Source organism: Cupressus sempervirens, chromosome 7, assembly GCF_028749045.1.
Source record: "Cupressus sempervirens isolate cs-2001-9-10 chromosome 7, ASM2874904v1, whole genome shotgun sequence".
Classification (NCBI taxonomy): Eukaryota; Viridiplantae; Streptophyta; class Pinopsida; order Cupressales; family Cupressaceae; genus Cupressus; species Cupressus sempervirens.
Window position 1 is genome coordinate 728,759,933 of NC_143124.1, and position 25,109 is coordinate 728,785,041.

At 31.9% G+C, this 25,109-nt stretch overlaps 2 protein-coding genes across 2 annotated transcripts; both read left to right on the plus strand.

Annotated features, from left to right (window-relative positions):
• Positions 1 to 8,109: 8,109 nt before the first annotated feature.
• LOC149549298 (cinnamoyl-CoA reductase 1-like) lies at positions 8,110 to 10,183 on the plus strand. The gene is made up of 6 exons (XM_089794887.1): positions 8,110 to 8,221; positions 8,541 to 8,695; positions 8,785 to 8,970; positions 9,069 to 9,231; positions 9,740 to 9,929; positions 10,039 to 10,183. The coding sequence occupies exons 1-6, from the start codon at positions 8,110 to 8,112 to the stop codon at positions 10,181 to 10,183; spliced, it is 951 nt and encodes a 316-aa protein (XP_089651013.1).
• Positions 10,184 to 18,724: 8,541 nt separating this feature from the next.
• LOC149549299 (cinnamoyl-CoA reductase 1-like) lies at positions 18,725 to 20,609 on the plus strand. The gene is made up of 6 exons (XM_089794888.1): positions 18,725 to 18,876; positions 19,036 to 19,190; positions 19,367 to 19,552; positions 19,649 to 19,811; positions 19,947 to 20,136; positions 20,244 to 20,609. Exons 1-6 carry the CDS (start codon positions 18,765 to 18,767, stop codon positions 20,386 to 20,388), a joined length of 951 nt encoding a protein of 316 aa, XP_089651014.1. The 5' UTR covers positions 18,725 to 18,764; the 3' UTR covers positions 20,389 to 20,609.
• The last annotated feature ends 4,500 nt before the right edge of the window (positions 20,610 to 25,109 follow it).

Sequence of the window (25,109 nt, forward strand, 5' to 3'; positions counted from 1 at the left end):
CATCTATGGCATATTCATGATAACACTACTTCAAACAATAATTGAAAATACTACAAGTCAAAAGATAGAAATGTGTAAATACCTCAGAAATGTTCGACTTTAGGGCTTTCTTAGATTGCTTCAAAATATTTGCAACCACCTTTACATGTTTGTGCTAGGCATATTAGATTAGATTTTTATTTCAGTAATGATCTAGGTTTGTGAAAGAAAAACTTGCCCTAGTTATATTATAGGATTCCATGTAGCTAAAAAACATCTTCATGAAAGTAAAAATGGGCAATAGTAGGAGTAGTGGATGTGTCATTTTGAAACTTAAGGTTAGTTTATGCTCCATGGGAGCTTCAAGGGAGACATCTGAGGTGGCTGATAGTGATTTTGAAGTAGATGAAGTGGATGGGGATGAGTTTGATAGCTAGGATGTCATGCCCATGTTTGGTTCCTTGGTTTGCCATAAGTTCTTTTTGTTGCTTTCTACTTCTTTTCAGTGTGTGGCCATGGTGTGCTTGAATGCCAGTGAATTTGGGATCTATCTTTTGTCAAGCTATAGCACAATCAATCAAAATTTAAGGAATTTTAGTTTCCCTAAAATACTTCCAACTCAACAAAATGATGAACATACCTTGAACAATATTGAAAATATCTTCGTCACACCACTAAACCCTCCCATTTGCACTTTTTTGTGTGAATAAATGAAGTTTCAATTTTCTTTTTTTCTTTATATCCTCAATAATGTTGAAATTTTGATGATAAACTTAAGTTTCATCAAAATTTTGAATACAAACTTAAGGATTGTCAAAATTTAGGCGTTATCAGGATCATATTTTTTCTAAAAAATGAATTTGATAGCCAAATTGGCCTGTCATCGAAAATGTAACCCAAATGTACTAGTGTAGAGATAAAAGACCACCTCCTACACAAACAACACAATCAAACCCCATAAATACTTCAAATGCACAAGCACAAAACACTCCATTAACTGTGAGACAACCACAAAACCCTCCACTCCCAATGACATGACCACAAAACCATCCACTCGATGTTCCCCCCCAACAACTATGGTCACCTATAAATCAATGGTGTATCCCATTAGAGCATATAAATGATACCCAGGAGGGCCTCATCAATCGCCTTACACAAAATAACTCTCACATTTCCCAAATTATCAATAGGTTGAGGTCATCTAGTCTTGGTCACCACTCAACCCTAGTAGATACGCTAGAAAAAATGGCCAACAGTGCAAATGAGGTGTCTAGGGAGGTTACCCTCTATAATCAATTAAGTCATAAGGTCCTTAAAAGGAACTTTAGGACTTTTAACCAATACATTGAGTTCATCATTTGAAATGGAAATTATTGGCTTCAAAACATTAAAATTAAACTTGTTTAATCCCTTGTAGTCCTTTTCATTCCTTGGACCCCTCATTGGTCTTCTTTCTTTGTCAGGTGCTCCTACACCAAGATACTGCTCATCATGGATCCTAATCTTGGATCTCTTTTTGTTCTTAAACTCCCATTAACCCACCTATGAGGGACACCTTACCACTTTATTACAATGCTTAACCATATTATCATGCATTGGATCCATCCACATTACACATTTCTTAATATACTTTCTCTTTCTATTGGCACTACAAGTAAAGTAGTAACCTTATTTAATTCTTTAGATAGATCCCTCTCTAACTTACCCTATAGGTAACAAGTCATCTTCTTAAAACTTTGTTCATACTTCTTTCCTATCTTAAATCTCTGCTAGTCTCAATATACAATTTTCTTTAAATTGGCCAAGTTAGGGGCACCCTTTCCATCTCTAAGCCTACACACACATTCCATAGAATCCTCTATGCTCTCCTCACAACCCACAAGATCAATATTGATCTTCCATTCTAGAAAAATCCTTCACTTTAGTCTATAACAACAAACCTATGGTATGTGATTTTTATAGATCTTCTATGTCTTAAAATCATGTGCATATGGTTGCATGCTCTTCTTCAAGATTTTTAGCTCTTCCTAGGTCTTTGTAGACTTCAAGTGTTCAAGGTCAACCATGTAACCATCCTAGTATCCCTCCAAGTCCTAGGTGCTCCCAAGTGTTCCCAAGTCATAGGTAAACTATAAGTGTTCACTCATAGACCGTAGCCTTCACAAATAACATTCCCTCCAATTTTTAAAATTTCTCTTTACTACTTTAAAGGGCTTGTCAAGGGCTCAAATTTCTCAAATTGATGATGTCACACTTTCACCCATTAACTTTGGCCAAGAGAACTTTATGGTATCATGTTTTTCACACCTCTCAAGTTTAAAATTTTAATTGAATTCATGTTTTATCATATTCAGTGCTCTAATTTTGTTTTTGTTTCTACATTAGGGTACCCCACGTAGCTCAAGGTTACTCAAAAAGTGGAATAAATCAATGAGCACACCCAAACACAATAAAGTATTAAATACAAGTTATGTTTATATTTTTGAAATTTATTATGAATGAACATATATAAGTACTCAATATTGATAAATATACCTCACTCTTTGTTGTAGATATGCAAAACAATTGGGTTTCATAGAGTTGACAAATGCACCTAACATTATTGATGTTCAAGAGAGGGAAGAGGTAACATTTTCATATTTTATTTTGATTGAATTTCATCACTATGTAATAATATGTTATGTTTTGTCAGCTAGGAAATTTTTTTAACTTCCTAATTTGTTTCCTCTTATGAGTATAGGATTGGTAGGCATCTGAGGTTATGGTATCCATTTATTTTATATACATGTTAAACAAAACATTTACAAATTTTAGTACATGTATAATTAAATTTTATAGTGATTTCCAACAATTTTGGGTTATTAACTTGTGTTATTTATGTTTTACCTACTATGTCACCCTTGATGACTTCCTATAGATTCTGTATCATTTCATTTTTTTAGGAGTCCCAATTATCAAATATGGGGTCAAACACAACAAAGGCTAGCAGTATCCATGTATATTATTAGTTTAATCCTTCTCATGATCTCATTTTGGGTTTATTTTGTTGTTTTTAGAAATCCCTTACACCTATCTCTACAACACTAACATTTGTATTGCTTACTGTATGAGTTGTGCCTCCTACAAGCATTGATCCATCACTAGTTGTGTCTCTACTAGCACAGGATATCCAACTCAGGCTCCAATACACATTTATCTTTTACTCCATTTAGAAATCCCTAACACCCACATCAAAAAATCTAATATTTTTATCATTTACCAAATACGTTGTGCCTCCTCTAGAACAAAATGTCCAACATAGGCTCTAGAACATTTTTTTTTAATCCATGCATTTGTTGTCTAGTATTTATTGACTAATACATTTATGAATTTTACCATGTAGAAGAATATACAAACTAATTTACCATAGGTTGTGGCTCCTACCAATGGTACAAGACATCCTAATTCATCAATAGTTGTATCATCTATCAACACAAGACATTCATATGAGGTTCCAATAAGCATTTCATTACTAGTCCATGCATTTTTGGTTTATTAGTAGATGTTGACATCTAACATTTTAGTATTTCCTATTATAGGAACCTTCAGGACTACCCATCATCTTTATATCTCATCATTTTGTTAGGAGTCTTGCTCATCCACAAAGGATCCCATTACACTTATCATTCAACCCCCAAGTGTAGAAAAAAGATATTAGGTAATCAAAAATTCAACTACCAACAAATTATAACCCAATTTTTAGATAAGATATTTGATTTAGCATTTTAATTGTTCTTGTTTAGACACCTAGAAAACCAAGTAAAAAGGCTAAGTTTTGACATTTCAGTAGAGTCATAAATATTGATAGATATATACAATTGTAGTTGTTAGGGGCTAGGGTTTAGAGAGAGGGGTTAGGGATTATAGTTTGGAGAGAGAGAGGGGGGGGGGGGGGGGGGTGTTAGGTGTAAGGAGTTTGAGAGATAGAGAAAGGTGTTAGGGATTAGGATTTAAATAGAGAAGGGTTAAGGTTAGGAGTTAGATAGAGAGATGGATGGGTTAGAGAGAGAGAGAGAGAGAGAGAGAGAGAGAGAGAGGTTAAAGAGAGGGGAATGGGTTAGAGAAAGGTATCACAAGAGAGAGGTTAGAGAGAGGGGGGTTACAAGCTAAGGGTAAAAGAGAGGGGTTAGAGAGAGAAGGGTTAGGGGTTAGAGAAAGATTTGAGAAGAGAGACTTAAGATAGAGAGGGGGGAGAAAGATTAGGTGTTTGAGAGGAGGGAGGGAGAGAATTGGGGGGGCTATGGGTCAGAGATAGGGGTTAGGGATTAAGCATGAGAGAGAGAGAGAGAGAGAGAGAGAGAGAGAGAGAGAGAGGTAAGGGGTTTGAGAAAGGTTCGAGAAGAGAGAAGTTTGAAAGGAGAGATATTTGAGAGAGGGTAGATTAGGGGTTTGAGAGAGAGAGAGAGGGAGTTAGGGGTTAGAGAAAGGTTAGAGAGAGAGAGAGAGAGAGAGAGAGAGAGAGAGAGAGAGAGAGAGAGAGAGAGAGAGAGAGAGAGAGAGGTTTGAGAGGGGGGATAGGGGTTTCAGAGGTGAGATATGGGGGGTTGGGGGTTAGGGGTCAAAGAGGGGGGTTAGGGGTCAAAGAGAGGGGCAAGGGGTTAGAGAAAGGTTTTAGAAAAGAGAGTCTAGGAGTTTGATAGAGGGAGGGGGGAGAGAGAGATTGGGGGGGGTTTAGGGGCTATGGATCATAGAGGAGGCTTAGGGATTATGAGTCACAGAGAGGAGTAAGGGGTTAGAGAGAGATTTGAGGAGGGAGGGAGGGAGAGAGAGAGAGAGAGAGAGAGAGAGAGAGAGAGAGAGAGAGAGAGAGAGAGAGAGAGAGAGGTGTACAGTTATCTTGGAAAGAGAATGGTTACATATTAGAGGAGTGGGTGTTAGGGGTTACTAAGAGATAGAAAGAGAGGTTGTGAATATGTGTCATTATATATATACAAAAATAGAATAAAAATATTTAATTATATACATGTACGAATATTTTATTATATATAACATTAACTTAAGATTATACATAACTCGATTGGTTTATTGCTATCATTGTACCTGAATCAGGTTATGTGAATGCAATACTTGCATTTCACTCAATCATAACCTAGTCAAGTTTTTTCTAGCAAAACAACCCAATTGATTTATGTAAACATAGAAATACAAATCTATTCCTTATAAACTTGATTGGGTTATTTGAAAAGCTAAAACCTAATTGGGTTATTTGAAAAGTTGAAACACAGTTGGGTTATGACTTGGTAGAGCCTTCGGAGTTGACCCAAAGGCTTGAAAGCTCATTTTCTCTCCAATTTTATTCCTTTACACATTTTTTCATCTTATAAGATGAATTCTCGTCTTTTCCTTCATTAAGTTTCTCTAAAATCACCACCATAATCTCACATGCTTTCTAACCCATTGTAAACTTTAATTAGTCTTACCATTGTCTTCACAATCCTCACAAACATATGCCCAACTTTATTTTAATAAATTTTAATATAATTAACCAAATTCAAAATAAATTACACATCATTGTTCTACACTTCATTATATGCACTTCAAAAAAAAATTATTATTATTATTATTTTGATGCATGTTATGCCCATCACATGAATATGCACCAAAATTTCAAGATGTAGTTAATAATTCATAAAAAAATACTCATAAGAATTTTTTTTTTAAATACACAACTTCTAGATATCACTATTAACTGGCATCCTACCAAAGTGATTTACAAAATATTGAATATAACTATGCCTTTTGTGTTGGATAGGAAAATAACTATGTTATGTTTCCTATAAAAACCAAGCACTTTTTCATGTGTGCAGGTTTTGACCCACCTAATCTTATATGTTTTATAAAAACTCTAGTAGTTTAGAAAGTAGATTCAGAGTATCACAAATTTTTTTTTACACGTCTTGTCATTTTGAGTGGATGATCCTCAAATGTCCCATCCAAGTTCAAGTTTACTTAATTTCAGAAAAAAATTGTCCACTTATACTACTTTTTGTACACCATCTTGGTGCACTTACTTGTCTCTAGATCCTTGGTTCATTGCTATATGTAAATTCTTATGTAATTTCTATAAGAGAATTCAATCTTTCTAGATTCCACTTAACTTATAATTGATTTTGTTCAATTTCCAATGTACATCCAAGATGTAGTTATAGCCATGCTTTCCACACACGTAAACCTTAAATATAGAACTCTCACTTTAGCATAGTAAGCTTTCACACTTTGACTCGATAGGAAAAAAAGCTTTCCATACTCAAATATCAAATGCTACAAATGAAGATGGCTACTACAGTATATAGAAATTTATTTTATTTTTTTGTAAATTCTAAATTAAACTTTAAAATAGCAATGGACACTTCAAGTAATATGAATGACAAAGAAAATCAGCAATACTCAATAACAACCTATAGATATACATGGAGAAAACCCCATCCAACATTCAACCATAAAAAGGAATATAAGAGTAATCATACATTCAAATTCTTTCAATAATGCATCTAATCCAATAGCATATATGCATCTATAAAGTGTATTATGTCTTTATGTCAAGGCCTCAATGTATAATGTATAGCCTTATGAAGGCCCAAAATTATACTATAAAGTATTAACACCATTCAAAGCAAGGTTCCAAAATGTCATGATAAAAATCTAGATAACTATAACATGGTAAACATAGTCTCTTACATGATGCTTATGATCCCACTAATCAAGGCATGCCACATAATCCCTATAAAAGGAGATACTCTATAAGAATAGTATACAAATCTTTTCTTATATTGTCATAGCTCCTCAAAAATCAGAAAACCATGCTTTGACCTTATTACTTTATAAATATAATAAATATATTTCCTTTTACTATTGGTAGATCTTGCATTCCTTACAATTGCATAACAAATATTAACATGGACTAATTAAATATATGAGATTTATAAGGTGGATGACACTTCAAAATCCTAACAAATATAAGATCTTCTAAGATTTGGTTACAAATAACATGTTAAACATAGTCTCTTACATGATGCTTATGATCCCACTAATCAAGGCATGCCACATAATCCCTATAAAAGGAGATACTCTATAATAATAGTATACAAATATTTTCTTATATTGTCATAGCTCCTCAAAAATCAGCAAACCATGCTTTGACCTTTTTGCTTCATAAATATAATAAATATATTTCCTTTGACTATTGGTAGATCTTGCATTCCTTATAATTGCATAACAAATATTAACATGAACTAATTAAAAATATGAGATTTATAAGGTGGACAACACTTCAAAATCCTAACAAATATAAGATCTTCTAAGATTCGGTTAAGAAAATATGTATTCATGGTCAAGGAGCTTTAATAAAAGAATAAAAATAACCTAGCATGGACAAAGAATCATATTGTATCAAAGACTCCTAATATATGATGTAACTACATGATACATTACAATGAAGAACACATATATATCTAGATGTATGTGAGACATATTTTCATAATCATATGACTTGAAACATAAATGATGAATGTCATAAATAAACTTACGAAGACATAAGGAAAGACACCAAGATAGAACTAAAAGAACCTTATTATTCATACAAGACAATGTTCTATATGTACTCCAATATATATTAAACAATTTAAAAATTAAATAAATGAGGGCTGACAAAAATAATTTTTTTAAAGGTTGGGAACTTCTTTCTAGCTTAAGAGTCAAGAACAAAGGGGTGTTAGTTTCAGGGCATTGATCCAAGCCTCATTCCTTATGATGTTGGAGCCACACACTCAGTGAAACTTGATCTCTTATAAGCTCATTTAGAACCATTCAACTTCAAAACTAGACTAAGGACCAAAAAAATTCAGGTCTCAAAATATAGAGATTTTAATAATTTTTAAGGGTAAATTCTGGTCTCTTGCACTTCTGTGAAGCCTGAACCAATCCCCATTCTTTTAACAGTACATGTGTTGTCCTAAACAAGGACAGTGTCTAGAAGAAGTTATGAGGACGTCATGCTGACATGGTTAATTTTATTGGGTTCCTTTGTTATGTCTACATAAGGTGAAGGAAACGAGAGCTTGTTCCAAACTTGGGCTTTCTCATACAGTGGAAATGAAGAAGCAAACTGTTTGTGTGACTGGGGCAGGAGGATTCATTGCTTCCTGGCTTGTCAAGATGTTGTTAAGCAAGGGCTATACTATTAGAGGAGTAGTCCGTAATCCTGGTTAGTTTTATAAGTTTTGCTTATGGCATTTGTTTCAATCTTGGTGTGGTGTTTATTTAATTCTTGTTTGGAATTTTAAAAAGGATTTAGATACCTGGTTCAAGTCACATAATTTACATGGTTGGGTGATCTAAAATGTTTATGTAAACAGCATCTACAAACAAAAAAAATTGTTTACCATCATTCATTTTAGTTTGGAATTGGGCTTGAGAAATGCAAAAATGTACCATTATTCATGTTAGTTTTGAATTGGGCTTGACAAAGGAAAACATTTTGCCATCATTTAATGTTAGTTTTGAATTGGGTTTGACACATGTAGAGGATTGCAAGTATGAACATCTAAGGACGTTGGAAGGAGCCAAAGAGAGGCTTCACCTTGTGAAGAGTGATATTCTTCATTATGAGAGCTTGGTTGAAGTTTTGAGAGGATGTGATGGTGTGTTTCACATGGCCTGCCTTCTCACTGATAACCCCGTAAGTTATATGTTTGTAATATGTGTTTTGTGAAAATGATTCATAATCCTTGTGAAGGTTGCTTTTAATGGCGGTGGTTTGTGATATAGGAACAAGTGATAGAACCAGCTGTGAAGGGGACAGTCAATGTGTTAGAAGCCTCTGCAAAATGTGAAGTGAAGAGAATTGTGTTCACCTCTTCAATAGGTGCAATTTACATGGATCCAAACAGAGATCCACACCTTGTGGTTGATGAAAACTGTTGGAGTGATTTGGATTATTGCATTCAAACCAAAGTATGACTTACCCATTCAAATATTTGTTCTTATTGATTAATTTCAAGCTATGAAGGAAAAAAAGTTGACATATTAGGCCTTCAATATTGATGTTGCAGAACTGGTACTGCTATGCCAAAACTCTTGCAGAGAAAGCCGCATGGACGATGGCCCAAGAGAGGAATTTGGACATGGTGGTGGTTAACCCATGTTTGGTTTTAGGTCCTTTGTTGCAGCCCTCCATCAATGCCAGCACTGCTCATATTATGAAATACTTGACTGGTAAATTGGTTCCCAATCACTACATTCTTCTTACAATAGTATAATTAAGTGAAATTGGCGGACTCCACCTTTCTCCAAACTTCAAAGTACCCATCTCCGAGATGTCCCCCCACCTGATACTTGAAGTACCCGAGTACTCTTACCTCTGCCATTCTACAACCATGTTCCTGCTGGGATGGGCACTTGAATTTCTATTTGATTTTTTATTTTTGAATGTTAATATTAGGTATGTATTTTATTACTATCTTGAATGTTCTATGATTCTAGTTTGTGTTGCGATTTCATTATGTTCAAGTATTTCAATTTGACATATTATACTGAAATATCATTTCAAGTTCTATATGCGTCCCACTTTCTCCTGTCTTAGAAATTCGCCTCGGAATCTTACTATACCACAGTGCTTTACACTGGTTTAAATATAAAGGTTTTGAAATTGAATCTGCTAGACCCATTTTTAAAAATATCAAATGCTTTCAAATTTAAAAGTTTTGCCCCTCACATTGTGTAGGATCTGCAAAAACATATTCAAACTTAACTCAAGCATATGTGGATGTGAGAGATGTTGCAGAGGCTCATATTTTGGTCTATGAGACACCATCTTCTTGTGGGCGATATCTTTGTGCTGAAAGCAATATGCATAGATCTCAACTAGTGCAAATGCTGGCCAAATTGTTTCCACAATACCCATCTCCTACAAAGTAAGTAAACTTTCTATTTATTAATTGAAAGGATTAACTATGTTAGAATAATTTGCCTATTTTTAAAAAAAAAACATAAAAATCTAATCTTTCTATTCAATCCTTGCAGGTGTTCAGATGAGAAAAATCCAAAGAAAGAGCCATTTAAATTCTCAACTCAGAAGCTGAGAGATCTGGGTATTTCATTTACGCCTATAAACAAGTGCCTGATTGACACAGTAGCGAGTTTACAGGACAAGAGATTTCTTCCTTAGATATTATGTGCACAAGAATGAAAATTTCAGTACCCATATCTTATGGCTTTTCTATATAACCAAAAAGCTCTTCTGCTTTAACTGATGTAGAACTGCTTCCTACTTTAACTAAGCTCGGTTCAAATTGAGGGCTTCTGTATTTTACCAGGTTAGAAAATACTGTGGTTTATTTATTTTCAGATAAAATGTTGAATAAAGTATATTTGTTTATATTAAAAATTTAAGAGCTTGAGATTCATTGTTCAAAGTGTTGATTTTTTATTATGTTAATTTATGTTTAAATTTTCAAGTAATATCTGTGATGAAACTTTAACTAGTGATTCTCAGTTTTCTAGTATGACGTAAAGTAGTTGTTTATGTTTGTAGCGAACCAAATATCTATATCGAGTTGTTGGTTTCTTAAAGAATTAGGTAAAATATTATTGTAAATGATATTATTCTTCAGAAGTTAAAAATGTGTTTTCTATTCTTAAAAAAATAAATTATGAGGTTACTTAAAAAAATAAATTATGAGGTTATATATATATATATATGATGATGATGATGATGATTAAAAACAAAAAATAGATTTTGAAATGGTTATAATATTTTTACAAAGACTAAAACATATATAACAATGAAACAACAAAGAAACAAACAACATTAAGGGTATAAACATAGAACAATTGTAGGGTCTTTCAAAAGGGGCTAAAAACAATTAGGAATCAGTAAATAGAAAAAAAGCCACTAATTGAATCAAAGTAAAGTAAAGTCATAATGCTCATAGAAATTTGAATACTATCCACAAAAATATTGAGGTTAGTTTATTTTCCAATCACATTCCCTTTTCTTAATGCCAATTCTAAACCATAAAGATTTAAATAAATTATTGTTAATTTCTCCTCTAAATGCTTCTTCCTTGTATTTATAACCATAAAAGGTTGCATGAGGAATTTAGACCACCAATTAGACCCTTGACATATTTTCACTCCTCACTAGCTTCATCCAAACCCCTCTCTTGAAAATGACTATGCTCCAAAAATGGAACACAATTATCAATAGAGATAAACTTATTCAAGGAGTGGTCACCCACAACATTACCACTCACCAAAGGTAACATCTCAAAGGTTGATGTAGGATTGGATCCAAAAATAATAATTGTCTAGGATAATAACTACCTCATAGTACTCAAGAAAATAGTTGCAAAGTGGCCAACATTGTGGCAATTATTGGTCAACATGGAACTATGGAGTCCTTGTAGATAATCTATTACACACGTGAACATCAAATTTAGAAGATAATGAAATAGACAAAGGAATCACAATGCTCACATTTATGTTTACCCACAATTTGGCATACAAAAAATATTTCCTAGATTTACCCACAATGTCAACAACTATAAGTTAACTAAAAGAGTTAGATGCTTAAAAAATTCACCCCATACTATTCCAATGGTAATCCTAAGAAGCTAACCTTGATGGAGACTAATTGATAGATTTCTTCTTAGGGTCAAATTATAGTTTTCATCTTTTAAGGAAAAACCTTAGCTCACTCAAAACCAACATTCAATTTAAGAGGTTTTAGACATGATTTCCATGATTCAAGACTTGAAGATCTAGAAGAATCATTCCCCACATATACAATTTTGATATCATTGCATAATATTGATTTTCTAGTTTTAATTTCCTAGAAATGTCAATATTTGGTTTATATTCTAAAAACCTAACAATGATATATATATTTATAATCTAAAAGAGGCCCTACCAACTATTGCATAAAGAATCCTTGGGGAAAAAATCTTGTCAGTTCTAGGTTGATTCAAATATAAGGAACTAGAAATACAAAGGGAATAAGTATAATAAATTCCACCTAAGATATATTTATACACAATTCTACATTTTTTTTAAAACACTATAAAACCTTGAGATTCCTTTTAGTACTTACCTAATCCATCCCTTTCTACCTCCATGCTTTGAGTGCTAGAAATGTTCTAGGACCCTAAGTAAATTAATTAATGCAATGGACATCATGAGCTTTTTTCAAGGGAAAAGACAATAAGTTATATAAAACTTAGGGATACTTTGTTGATACTCCCTTTTTTTAAGTGTAAGAGGGCATAAGAAGGGCATGAAGTTTCATGCAATCATTGAGGCATTTTTCATCCATAAAACTTGAGTCAACAATGTTGTGATTGACCATTTTGATGAGGGGATTAGAACTTCAAATATTCATCTATAAATAGAAAGGAGAAACCTATACTTTAACCCCTACTACAAACCACAACCAATAAAATATTATCTTATAGTAGCTATTCGTATGAACCCTTAATGATAGGGAGAGCCAATGATGCCAAGAATCTTCAAACACACCTCAATGCATTTTTTACAAAAATCAAATCCTATGATTAATATTTTTGCCTCCTCATACTCATTTCGTTCATCTTTGATCTCCTATTTATCTTCATTTTTCTCATTGTTTCCATGTCCTAAACTTGCAATCATCCTAGTCCTCACTAAGAGAGAAATACACTTGCCATTAGTTTCCCACTCATAATGTCAATTCCTCAATCCTATACAAAACCATGTTACTCTAGAATTTCTAGTATATATTTTATTCATCTTGGATATAATATATATGGGATATTACACCTATTTATGCATTGCCTTCATATAAGATATTTGATAATTAGGTGACACTTATATCTTAGTTGAGTAAATTGATTAGTAATTGGCATTTTAACTATTAAGTTAAGTCACCTATTAATTAATAATAATCTAGAGTTAAATATCTTAGACTTGTTGTTTCTTTGATCATTGAATCCAAGAGACCTCTATATTTATATATTAATATTACTCTTTGTAACTCATATTATTTTATGAAATATATCATCATTATATTGTCTAGATTTTTAATTAAAAATCAAACTTGGACTAATTTAAAAAAATTAATTAATTATTTAAAACATTCAAACCAGAGACTTTAGACATAACATAATGTCTAAATAATAGCACCAAACACTATTCACTCTTATAGTAAGTAGAAGCTTGTCGTCCTCACCACCAATAATAATAAGTCCACTATCTTCTCTAAGACCATGGGAATTATCCACATAGTAATTTGTAATTATTTTCCACCCACCATAGGAGTTATCCAGATAGTAATTTATAAGTATTTTCCACCCTTTATTGGTAGTTTGTTAAATTCAATTGATAATTTGGTTGGTATATGAATCATAGTTTTGGAACAAGTAGTTGGAAACATTTAGAAGGAACTTTATAATTGTTTGAATTATTATTAATGTGAAATCAGTCATTTTTAACCTACTTTTTAATTATTCTTTATTGAAATTGTCTTGGTTATTTGTTGAGAAAATTTTGAGAATATGGTTCGGGTGTAAATAGTTTTGATTAAGTAAAAATAGGTTTTGAAAGGACCCGAAACCTTATACAATGGGACAAGATAGATATAACAATGAGAATCATAGACAACTATGGAGAACCACCGAACAAACTAAAGGGACACACTAATAATCCCAACAAGAGGGTAAACAACCCAAGTCACAAATAGACCATCAAGATTTACATTTTGGTCCTTTCTTTTGAGAGCGTAAGGGCATATCAAATGAGGAATTGGAAGACTTTCCTTTTTTCCTTTTAACTGTAGTCCAACAATCTTCCACCTTCCCTGCCACTTTCTGCAAATCCCCGCTAACCCCCAGAAACCTCTCAGCTAAAGAGCCAAAAGCAGTGTTTTGGACAACAGTAGAAGGGAGAACAACAAAATTCTAACTCAAAGTAGGCAAAGAGTCAAGAACCATAGAGTCAGCAAGAGATGGAACATCAAATACACTTTAAGACAAAACCATAGAGGGGACACCAAGTACAACATCTGAGATATCAACAAAATCCTCAACCAAAGTAAGATCATTATGTGAAGAACTATTCTGCCCTGCCACAATTGAGGCAGCTTTCTGAACTCTATAATGATCATTTGAAATCCCCAACCACCAAGAAGATGATTTCTTCGATCTAACCTTATCAGAAGAGCAATGAGTAGCAAGATGACCAGTATTATGACACTTCTTACATCTGAAGGGAATACCTTCATAATCAAGAAGTTGGATCCATGAACCACCTAGAGAAGACAACTTAATCATAGAAGGGAGCCCTTTAGAGATATCCATCTCCATAAGGATACGAGCATATATTGTGCTAAAGACATTGGATGAAACTAAATCAACCATTAAGAAACCCCCAAGGCCATCACCCACAGCCTCCAAGACTAAGTCCTGCCATAGATGAAGGGGAAGATTTGGCAATCGAACCCAAAGAAGAATCTTATCAAAGGACTCTTTAGTTAGGTCAAAAGCTGGATACCAAGGTTTGGCCATTAGGGGGAACCATTCCTCCCAAGAGAACCCATGACACAAGACATAATCCCTATCCTCATCATTAGCAAATTTCACAATAAAAAAACCCCAGCCACAGGGTAGATCTAAACTAAATCTGAAATGATTGGTTCCCAAAAATTGGATATCTAAGCATGCAGATCTGCGAGAGAGGGCCAAAAACCCCTAAAGAAAAATGGTATAAATAGTTGTTGAATATAGTATTTAGTTATTTTAGAAATTATAGTGTGATTAGATGGTGTTATGAGTTCTATTTTAAAAAATTTGGGTTCAATTTGGACTTACAAGATCATATTTTTTATGTTTTTTTTAGTGTATAATTTTTCATGTAATTATTTGATCATATTCTATATTGAAATAAAAAATATTAAAATTTAATGTGATTTGAAATATATTAAGACCAAGACCACTTCTTTAGTTTGAAAAGTGTCAATTATAATAACAATAAGTATTATCATTATAATTTGTTGGGGATTGTCTTGATTACATAACTTGTTGAGAGTGATCATTTGATTTTAAATCTTATTCTTTAGGTTTCATGATTGAATAGTTTTGAAGAAGATAATTATATTTACTAATCTTTCTAAATCATTAAAATTAAATTATAATTACTATATTAAAAAAAAAGATGAAAATGAATATTGTCTAATCTACTTTCAATCATTTTATGTGGACAATCATCCGTTTCTCTATTCAAATCTACTGTGAAAATGTGATAAAAATGAATGTCTTCTAATCTATTTTCAATCATCTTATATGAACAATCACTTGTTTCTCTATTCAAATCTACTGTAAAAATGTGATAAAAATGAATGTCTTCTAATCTATTTTCAATCATCTTATATGAACAATCACTTGTTACTCTATTCAAATCTACTGTAAAAATGTGATAAAAATGAATGTCTTCTAATCTATTTTCAATCATCTTATATGAAAAATTTCTTGTTTCTCTATTCAAATCTACGGTTTCTTCATCTAAGACTTCTAATGATTTCTGTTACATTTCTTGAACTTGTCATCTTTGTGATCCATGCATCTAAAAGACTTATATATCAGTATGTCTCTCTATATAACTTGTCTAATAAAATAATATTATAATTATTCATCTAAATGTATAACTATCCATGCCAACTTCAGCTGAATTGGGATAGCAATTCCACCAACCATATATATTGCGTTGCTTGTACAGTCTTTGGAGTTGTAAATTTACTTTAATATAATATTAAACTGGCATCAGCCACAAACAACATAATACTTTAACCAGTAATGCTATTTAACAATCATATAGCAAGAGAGAATATTAGTTCGACAAGGAAAGAATAAGATGTATCACATACTGATTGATCGTTGAAAACAATAGATAAAGCAGAAAGTTCAAACAGTCAAAGTGATTTGAATTCAAATCCAGTTGAAGAACATAATGTAAAATTGAATTCTCAAATGGTATTTCCACCCTGAGCATTTGTATTGAGGAACAAATTTTCAAAGTCAAGACTTGAATATCGAAGGCAAAATAAAAAGAACTTTAATCTGTCCCCCACATATCAAGTGCGTTTTCTGCTTTTTTCCATCCACCATCAAAAAAGAAGAGAGCATATTGCAATCAATTTAAACAAAAACTAGTGAGAGATATAATTGGGTTTTACCCACCTCAAAATTAGGTATTTTTTTGATGATAGAATCGGTTTGGGTTTGAGTTTATGACAATTGTTTGTTCTTAATTTGAATATAATTTTTAAATATTTGTATTATCTTTTATAAGAGATAAATTCATCTATAAATTTTAACTATTCAATATATAAATTTGAAGATATTCAATTTGAATTGTATTCTTTCATTTAAAATACTCTATCAACCTCAATTTTTTTTTAATGATATCGAATGCTTTGACTGAAATATCTTTTTTCATTGCATTACTATTTTTTAAATTTCTCATGTAACTAACATTGAAATTAGATGAAATATCTATTTTATTATTAAAATCATGTTAGCTATTTAATATATAAATTTGAAGACATTCAACTTGAATTGTACCTTTCATTTAAAACACCCTACCAACCTCAATTTGTTTAGGATATCTAAAGCTTTGACTGAAATATTTTTTTCATTACATTACAATTTTTTAATTTCCCATGTAACCCACATTGAGAATAGACGAAATGTCTATTTTATTATTAAACTTACCTTCATTCATACTAATACCAAACAGTATTTCAAAGAATGTGAAATGGATTGGTACACTGAGCCTTTCTTTGCATTGGCGTACATAGTTGAACGATTTGACAAACGAGTAAAAACAATGTAAAGGAAGTGCATTTTCGTGGCTGTATAGCTACGGGCAATAATAGCCACGGGCAATATGCACTGCCCCACTGGTTTAAACACATGGTTATTAAAATCTCCCCAATGAACCAATCCAACTACAAGAACATCTCAATCTACATATATAAAAATATAAATAGTTCCCTGATCAAGACTTCAACCCGAAAAAAAAACAATTTTAATGAGAATATGTATTTTAAATTTTAAGTAAAAAGATTATGTTGAGAAGTTGGTTTGGTTTATTTTAGAGTGAATATTAAGATTAGAAGTTGGTATTAAGAATTTCTATTTGTTTTTAATTTTTAATTTAAATATAATTTGTGTAGTTTTCTATTTACTATGGTAGTCTTCATACAATTAAGTTTAGTATCTTTTGATTGTGATGTATTTCTTTGAATAATTGAAAGTTTATTTTTAATAACTTTGTAATTGTTTTACAACTCATGATATTTACAAATGATGATGTTATAGTGATGATAATAACTTACAAACTGAACAATCTTCTACCATCTAAAAATTATTCTCTTAAATATTTATTTATCTTTTACAATTTTATTAATTATCATGATACTATTTTTTCAATCACAATCTTCTGTGTGTGTGTGTGCGTGTTACTACATTTTATTATTATAATTAATATTATTTTGTATCTATGAATAAATTCTATATGAAATCAGCAAGTATAAAATTAGCTTAGAGATTCTTCTATAACAAAATTATTACCTATAGATTGATTACAAAGTTTACTAAACCTCATACATAGAGAAGGACATAGATTGAAGTTCCCACAAAACTACTAAGATAACATAAGGATTCTTTACCTCATTTTTTTCAATTAAGAGAGAGAAATCATACAATTCCACTAAAAAATGTGTCTTCCAACCTTGTAGCTATAAAAGGGATGTCCATTTTCAAACATATTATAAAGAATATTCATTTAGTGTCTTCTTTATTAATTGAATTCCTTCATATTAGAACTTGGCATTTCTTCCTTTTCTTCCAAATAAAATGATTTTTAATATCTCACACAAGTAATGCAATTCTAGTAATATGTTTTTCAACTATAAGAATTGGGTAGTCCCTCTATTAACTCTTGCTGCTAGACTCGTGGTTTAGAACTTTATACTAATATTTTGATTAGATAAGTACTAGAAATGCCCAACCCCATAACAAGATAGCTATCAAGTCAAAAGAAATGAATTTCACAATTAAAAAAATTAATAAAAAGAAGAGAAGGAAAATATATTTTGACCAAAGCTAAGAATCAGAAGAAAACAATAATCACAGCCCAAAATTCCTTTTAACTACATACGAAAGAGTAACCTAAAGAAAGGAGAAGGGCCAATGCAATTATCCATCACCTCATTATCACCAGAAGCAATAGGTGATCTCCTAACAAGAGACTCAACAACAACTATAGAAGAACAGTTAGAATCAGCTTGTACTTCAAAGGAATGAACACAGGAATCTTAGAATAAACAAAACTTTACAAATGTTATAATGAACAATTATATATCTTCTTTAAAACTATAAAAATATATGTTTGTTTGAGTACAACATCACAAAAATTTTGGAAAAATAAAAAGAGGTGATAAACCCATCCCAAAGTTTGAAGGGTTCAATAGTGTTTATAGGTAAATTAGGGGCCCATATCCAGCATTAGCATAGTGGATGCAGTAGGCATTGACCAACGCACCATGCTCCCGACACAAACCGTCTTTGATAGTTATCAAATGCCATTTTCTACAAGCAGTACATTTTCCCACGTCATGCTGATTTTGTTCATGCAGTCAGGGTTCTTTTGGTGTGTCTATTTAAGGTGAAGAAAACGAGAACAATTTCCAAGCTTGAGTTTTTATTCATACTTTGGCAATGAAGAAGCAAACAGTTTCTGTGACTGGAGCAGGAGGATTCATTGCCTCTTGGCTTGTCAAGATGTTACTAAGCAAGGGCTACACAGTTAAAGGAGCAGTCCGTAATCCTGGTTAGTTTTATAAGTTTTTCTTGTATCAATTTATTTCATTTAGTTTTTAGACTATAAAATGTAACCCTAAACAAAACTTACATACATTTTCCAACAAGATTAACTACTATCTATTGCTAATGAATCATGTTAGTTTTTAATTGGGCTTGACAAATGCAGAGGATGGCAAGTATGAGCATCTGAGAATATTGGAAGGAGCCAAAGAGAGGCTTCACCTTGTGAAGGGTGATATTCTTGATTATGAGAGCTTGATTGAAGCTTTCAGAGGATGTGATGGTGTGTTTCACATGGCCTGCCTTCTCACTGATGACCCTGTAAGTTGTATGTTTACAATACATATTTTGTCTCAGAGAAAAGTGTTCATAGTCTTTGTGAAGGTTGCTTTAATGGCGGTGGGTTGTGCAAGAACAAGTTATAGACCTTAATGAATATAATATTGTTATTGTTCTGAATCTATTTATAAGCATAGATTTTGGTAATGGTGACGCAGCAACAAGTGATAGAGCCAGCAGTGAAAGGGACAATCAATGTGTTAGAAGCCTCTGCAAAATGTGGAATTAAAAGGATTGTATTCACCTCTTCAATAGGTGCAATTTACATGGACCCAAACAGAGATCCACATCTTGTGGTTGATGAGAGCTGTTGGAGTGATTTGGATTATTGCATTCAAACCAAAGTATGACTTACCCATGCAAATATTTGTTCTTATTGATTAGTTTCAAGCTATGTCGAATTTTCTTTAACAGATTACTTACCTTCATTGATGTTGCAGAACTGGTATTGTTATGCCAAAACAGTTGCAGAGAAAGCAGCATGGAAGATGGCCGAAGAGAGGAATTTGGATATGGTGGTGATTAACCCATGTTTGGTTTTGGGCCCTTTGTTGCAGTCCTCCATCAATGCTAGCACTGCTCATATTATGAAATACTTGACTGGTAAATTTGTTCTCAACCACTTCATTCTTCTTAGAGTAGTTTAAGCATAAAAAGTTTTGAAACTGAATGTGTTAAACTCCTTTCCTTAAAAATCAAATGCTTTCAAATTTACTGGTATTGCCCTCCATTGTGTAGGATCTGCAAAAACATATGCAAACTTAACTCAAGCATATGTGGATGTGAGAGATGTTGCAGAGGCTCATATTTTAGTCTATGAGACACCATCTGCTTGTGGGAGATATCTTTGTGCTGAAAGCAATATGCATAGATCTCAACTGGTTCAAATGTTGGCCAAATTGTTTCCACAATACCCATCTCCTACAAAGTCAGTAAGATTTATATTCATTAGTTGAAAGGATTAACAATGTTAGAATAATCTGCCCATTTCAAAACAACACATAAAAATATTTTTTTTTAATTCTGTCCTTGCAGGTGCTCGGATGAGAAAAATCCCAAGAAAGAGCCTTTTAAGTTCTCTACTCAGAAGCTGAGATCTCTGGGTGTTTCATTTACACCTATAAACAAGAGCCTGATTGACACAGTAGTGAGCTTACAGGACAAGGGGTTTCTTCCCTAGACATTATGTATACCAGCATAAATTTTCATTATCTATAGTATCTCCTCTTCATTCTAGACATGGAGAAAGCTCAACTATTTTAACTGATTGTAAAGCTGTTTCCTACTTGAAGTAAGCCCAATTTATATTAAGGGCTTCAACAGTTTTACAATGTTGGACAGTATTGGGTTATGTTACTGACATTCAATATTGAATGAAAATATTTATATTACTAATGAAAACACTTGTGTTCTTCCTGATAATCTAATGAAATTCCAACTAGAAAGTAGTTCTATTTTAATCATTGGGTTGTTGGTAGTTTTTGTTAATCAGTGCAGTGCAAGTCAGGGGGTTAGGCTTTAAGTTGACAACTAGAAAATTAACGACCAACTTCAGCTGACATGTTCACAACCCCTCCATTATGGAAAATAGTTTTAACTTTCTAAAGGTAGTTCAGCTGCCCCAACGCCATGGTTTTAGAGAAACCTAAAACGTCTAGGAGTTACTATAAATTCAAAAGAGAATACATAACTGAATCATTTAGCAGAGAGTATAATAATCCCATACGTAAGTTGTACATGTTTGAGAGAGTTGAACATTATTTTTTTCAAAATGGTGTCTTGCACTATCATTTTCTATACAATAACGATTCTAAAATTGACCCTCCATTAACTATTGAACACCGTCATCAAAGTCAAGAATTAAACAGAAAAGGTTAAATGACAAAAACTTGTCCCACTTATCAAAGCTTTCATCATCCACCATTAAAGCAAAAGCTGATGCAGTTTTAGTCTAAATATTTCAATAATTAGCAATAGCATCTTTCGTTACAACGGGTATATGAATAAATAAAGTGGGAGAGGGTTCAATTTTTTTATAGAAAATTTAATATCAAGTTCACGAGTGGTGACATCTTACAAACCAGAATCAAAACAGCAAAACATTGACGAACAGATATTAGAAGGAAATACTTCAAATTTTACATTTGAAGCGAATAAAAGGTGCAATACCACTACTGTAAGAGGATTTTTTAATTTTATTTGGGTAAGAATCGACATTTTAAGACATCCTTACTAACATCACCTTATTGTATGAAAGTTATGAAGGTGATGAATGTTGTGATGTGACTAATTCAAAAGCTTATCTATTAATAGAGCTTAAGCTTTGGCAATTGAGCTCTTGATCTTTGGCTCTAAGGTTTTATTTTTATCTTCAAATCTTTATTGTAATAAGCAATGATGGGAGTTTTGCTTCCTTTTTCTTTACTTCTTGAGCTCTTAAACTGATTTATGAATTATTAATAAAGTATAGTGGTTTGTCACTTTTATTTTTTCAAAAAAATAGAGTTGATAATTACAATAATTTACAATAAATAGTTTTGTACATTCTATTGTTGAACAATTCTCATGTTTTAGAACAAACAATGTCCTATAAATCACTAGATTGAAGTCATCTTTGTAGAGAGCAGCAACTTGTTTAAATTCATAGAACATGATGCTATCTACAAGAAAAAAGAAATTGTAAGTACAAAGAATTACATGAGCTACCATTTTTAGAAGACATCTGTTCTAAACTATAGAGAACCAAAGTCAATGATGTGTATGTAATATTTTAAATATCTTGAAATGTATTTTTGTAGTGAAATTAGAAGCATGGTTATACTAGATATATTGAAAACTTTAGAATTTCATAATTGACAAGGTAAAGAAAGAATTGATTTAGAATCTAGTATGTTCAAGATTTTAAAAAAGGTTGCCATTGTAAAATAAGATCTTGAATCAATGATTACCAAATTCAAGTGTGAGAGTGTAGTAGAATAAGGAAAAGTTAATTTATGAAATGAACCTAAAACGCTTGAAATTATTTGTATTATTTTAAGAAATTTCTTATGATATTATTGTCAGCCTGAGTACTCTTCTTTCCATAGAGCAATTTTTGTGGGTTGACATTTAAAGAAATAAATTATATTCTACTAGAAATAGAGTGCTAGTTTCAAGAAATTGTAACAAGTCTCTTAGGCACTAATATCATGATTCACAAGGCTACCAAGAAGCATTATTTGAAAAGTAATTGAGTTTGGCATATAAGAGTCAAATTTGGTTGAAATGGGATTTGAGAACTACAACAATTGATGGAATAGGTTGGAAATATGCATTGGCCCTCCAAATGGAGAGTATTTAGGGTTTGTGTAGATTTAGGTGGTCATCATTACAAGAAGGGCTCTATTTAGGTTAGCCAATGTGAGCAATGGAAAGGCTTACCTATTTTAAAGCCATGGATATGTGGAGATCCTCTATGAGTTAAAACTAGTTAGAATTTTCTATATTGTTCATATTGAAAATGGATAATGTCTTGAAAAGACACATTTAGATACAATTAGTGATATTATTTGTCCAATAGTATTTGAGAATTCTTTAGACTTTATAATATGTTCTATAGTTTAGGAATTTATGTATATTTAATGATTTTAAAGCTACTTATGTTTGTTTCTATCGGTTCTTAATAGAAAAAAGTATGATTTGACAATTACATTCAATTCTAAAGAGAAGACAAGACAAAAAAAAACCAAGTAATATATGATATCAATAACCAATAAAATCTAAAGAAGATTAATAGTTGTCTAAATTCAAACAAATAAAATAAAAAAATACACTTGATTTAGACAAAAAATAATAATAATCTAAAATTAGAAAAAACTGCATATAAATAATAATGAATCACCAACTCTCTTTTTTATCGGTAAATGGTTGAAGTCTTATAGATTATATTAACACAATAAATAAAATAAAAGTATCAAGAATGGACAAGAAAACCTCTAGTCTAGCATGAGACTTTTGTCCTCTAAAAATACAACAATAAAAAGGAGCATACCCTAGTTTCAAAGGGATGTCAAATTCATATCCTTCTTTCTTGTCTTGTCCTTATAATGGCACTTTCTATCCTTTATAATCACTATTTTATTTGGATTTATATATCCTTTAAATATAGGTGTAATGCTTTTTGGATTTCCACAATCTCACCACATGTGAAATCTCTTGCCTTCTTGTTTATAAACTTGTCCTTTATTGATATGGAGTTCCTTCCTAGTTTCATGCATCTTAACAAAACACTTCAAGGTTGCAATTAAACATTAGTCCTAAAATTCCACCATCTATTATTAGTTAAATATTTCCCCCTTTCTTAGTTTTTACACTTGTTATACATGTGTTCAAATAGATTTTTTATTGCAAGTTATGACTGATACAGATTATTTGAGCTGGAGATTGAATCAGGCTATAATAGAATTATTTTTAGAAAATTATCATATAAATAGGATTAAATGAATTTCAAAATATTCCAATAAGAAATTTATTAGTAGGTGAGTAAATCTATGTTGCTACCCTTTAAAGTCCAAGTCATTTCATAGTGTAAATCTTACCATAATAATCTTGTGATAGACATGAAATAAAATCTACTTTTAATTGATTGATTTAAAATTATAACTAATTGTAGAATTTCTTTTTATTTTTCTTTTTTGATCAATAAATTGTCCAAGCCTTGATTAGTTATTATTTGTTATAATTAATTATTTTTATGTGTTACATTCGAGTGAATTCGAATGCAAGACCTCCAACATAAGAAGCTCACAAGTTATCATTGTGTTGTAGGCTCCTAACTATAACTAATTATAGCATTAAGTGCTAAAGAATTTATTTTAAAAAAATTGACAAATGAAGCTGACCAAAAACATTCGGGTGATTCAATGGATAGGTTATAAAATAAATAGTATTATATTTATGGCCAAAATAGGAAAGTAAAACTAAAATGAATCAGACTTATTTGAAACCAAAAAATGTTTAAATTTCTTTTCCAGTCTTACATTAGCAAATGCTACAAAACCTCATCTTGTGGCTACACCATAGTCTTAATTATTTGGCACAACCAGTGGTGTTGATGATTTCCCATACTTGTCTTCTTCTTCCTGGGGCCGAGTAGGCAACTCTAGCATATTTACATCCAATGTAGATGTACTATCCCATATTTTGATCTCTTCTTCTGCTATGTATAAACCCATCCATTTTTTACAACTTATAGGATGAATATGAAAGAAAATTAACAAGAATGCCAGATTTTTTTTGATGATAGGAAACCATAATTTAACCAATCTTTTTGAGTCAAAAGAGGAGACAAGGGGGTATAGAGGAATAAGTTGTCTTTGATCTATAGGGATGTTATAGTGGTAAGGCCTGTAAATATAGATATCATTTCAAACACAAGCTAATACTTTGTCCAAGTTTCCTCTATATTTATGTTTGAATAACCACTTACAGAGGGTTGATATGCTTGATTTATTTGATCCTAGTAGGCATGTCAAAGCTAGGAACGTTGCAACAATATCACTCAACACTCTATATCAATCTATATTATTTATGAATTCCTTGCCTAGGATCCTATACACTACTCTCATTATCATGAAATGTAAAAATTTTAGTATAATTGGGAGATGGGTTCACTTAAAGAAATTTGGAGGGATGACCCACTCAGTTTTATGATCATGTTCATCATTGGGATCCTATAGAGCTTATGTGAATCCACAACCTCTTAAATAAGTCCCCATCATAAACTAAGCTAGGATAATAAAGGCATGAGAGGCAATGAAGAGACACCTAGATGATGATGACCTGGAAGAAGACTATTCAATTTTGACATAGTGTAAAGCATTAGATTATATAGAAGACCAAAAGATCCTGATTCAAGACTTC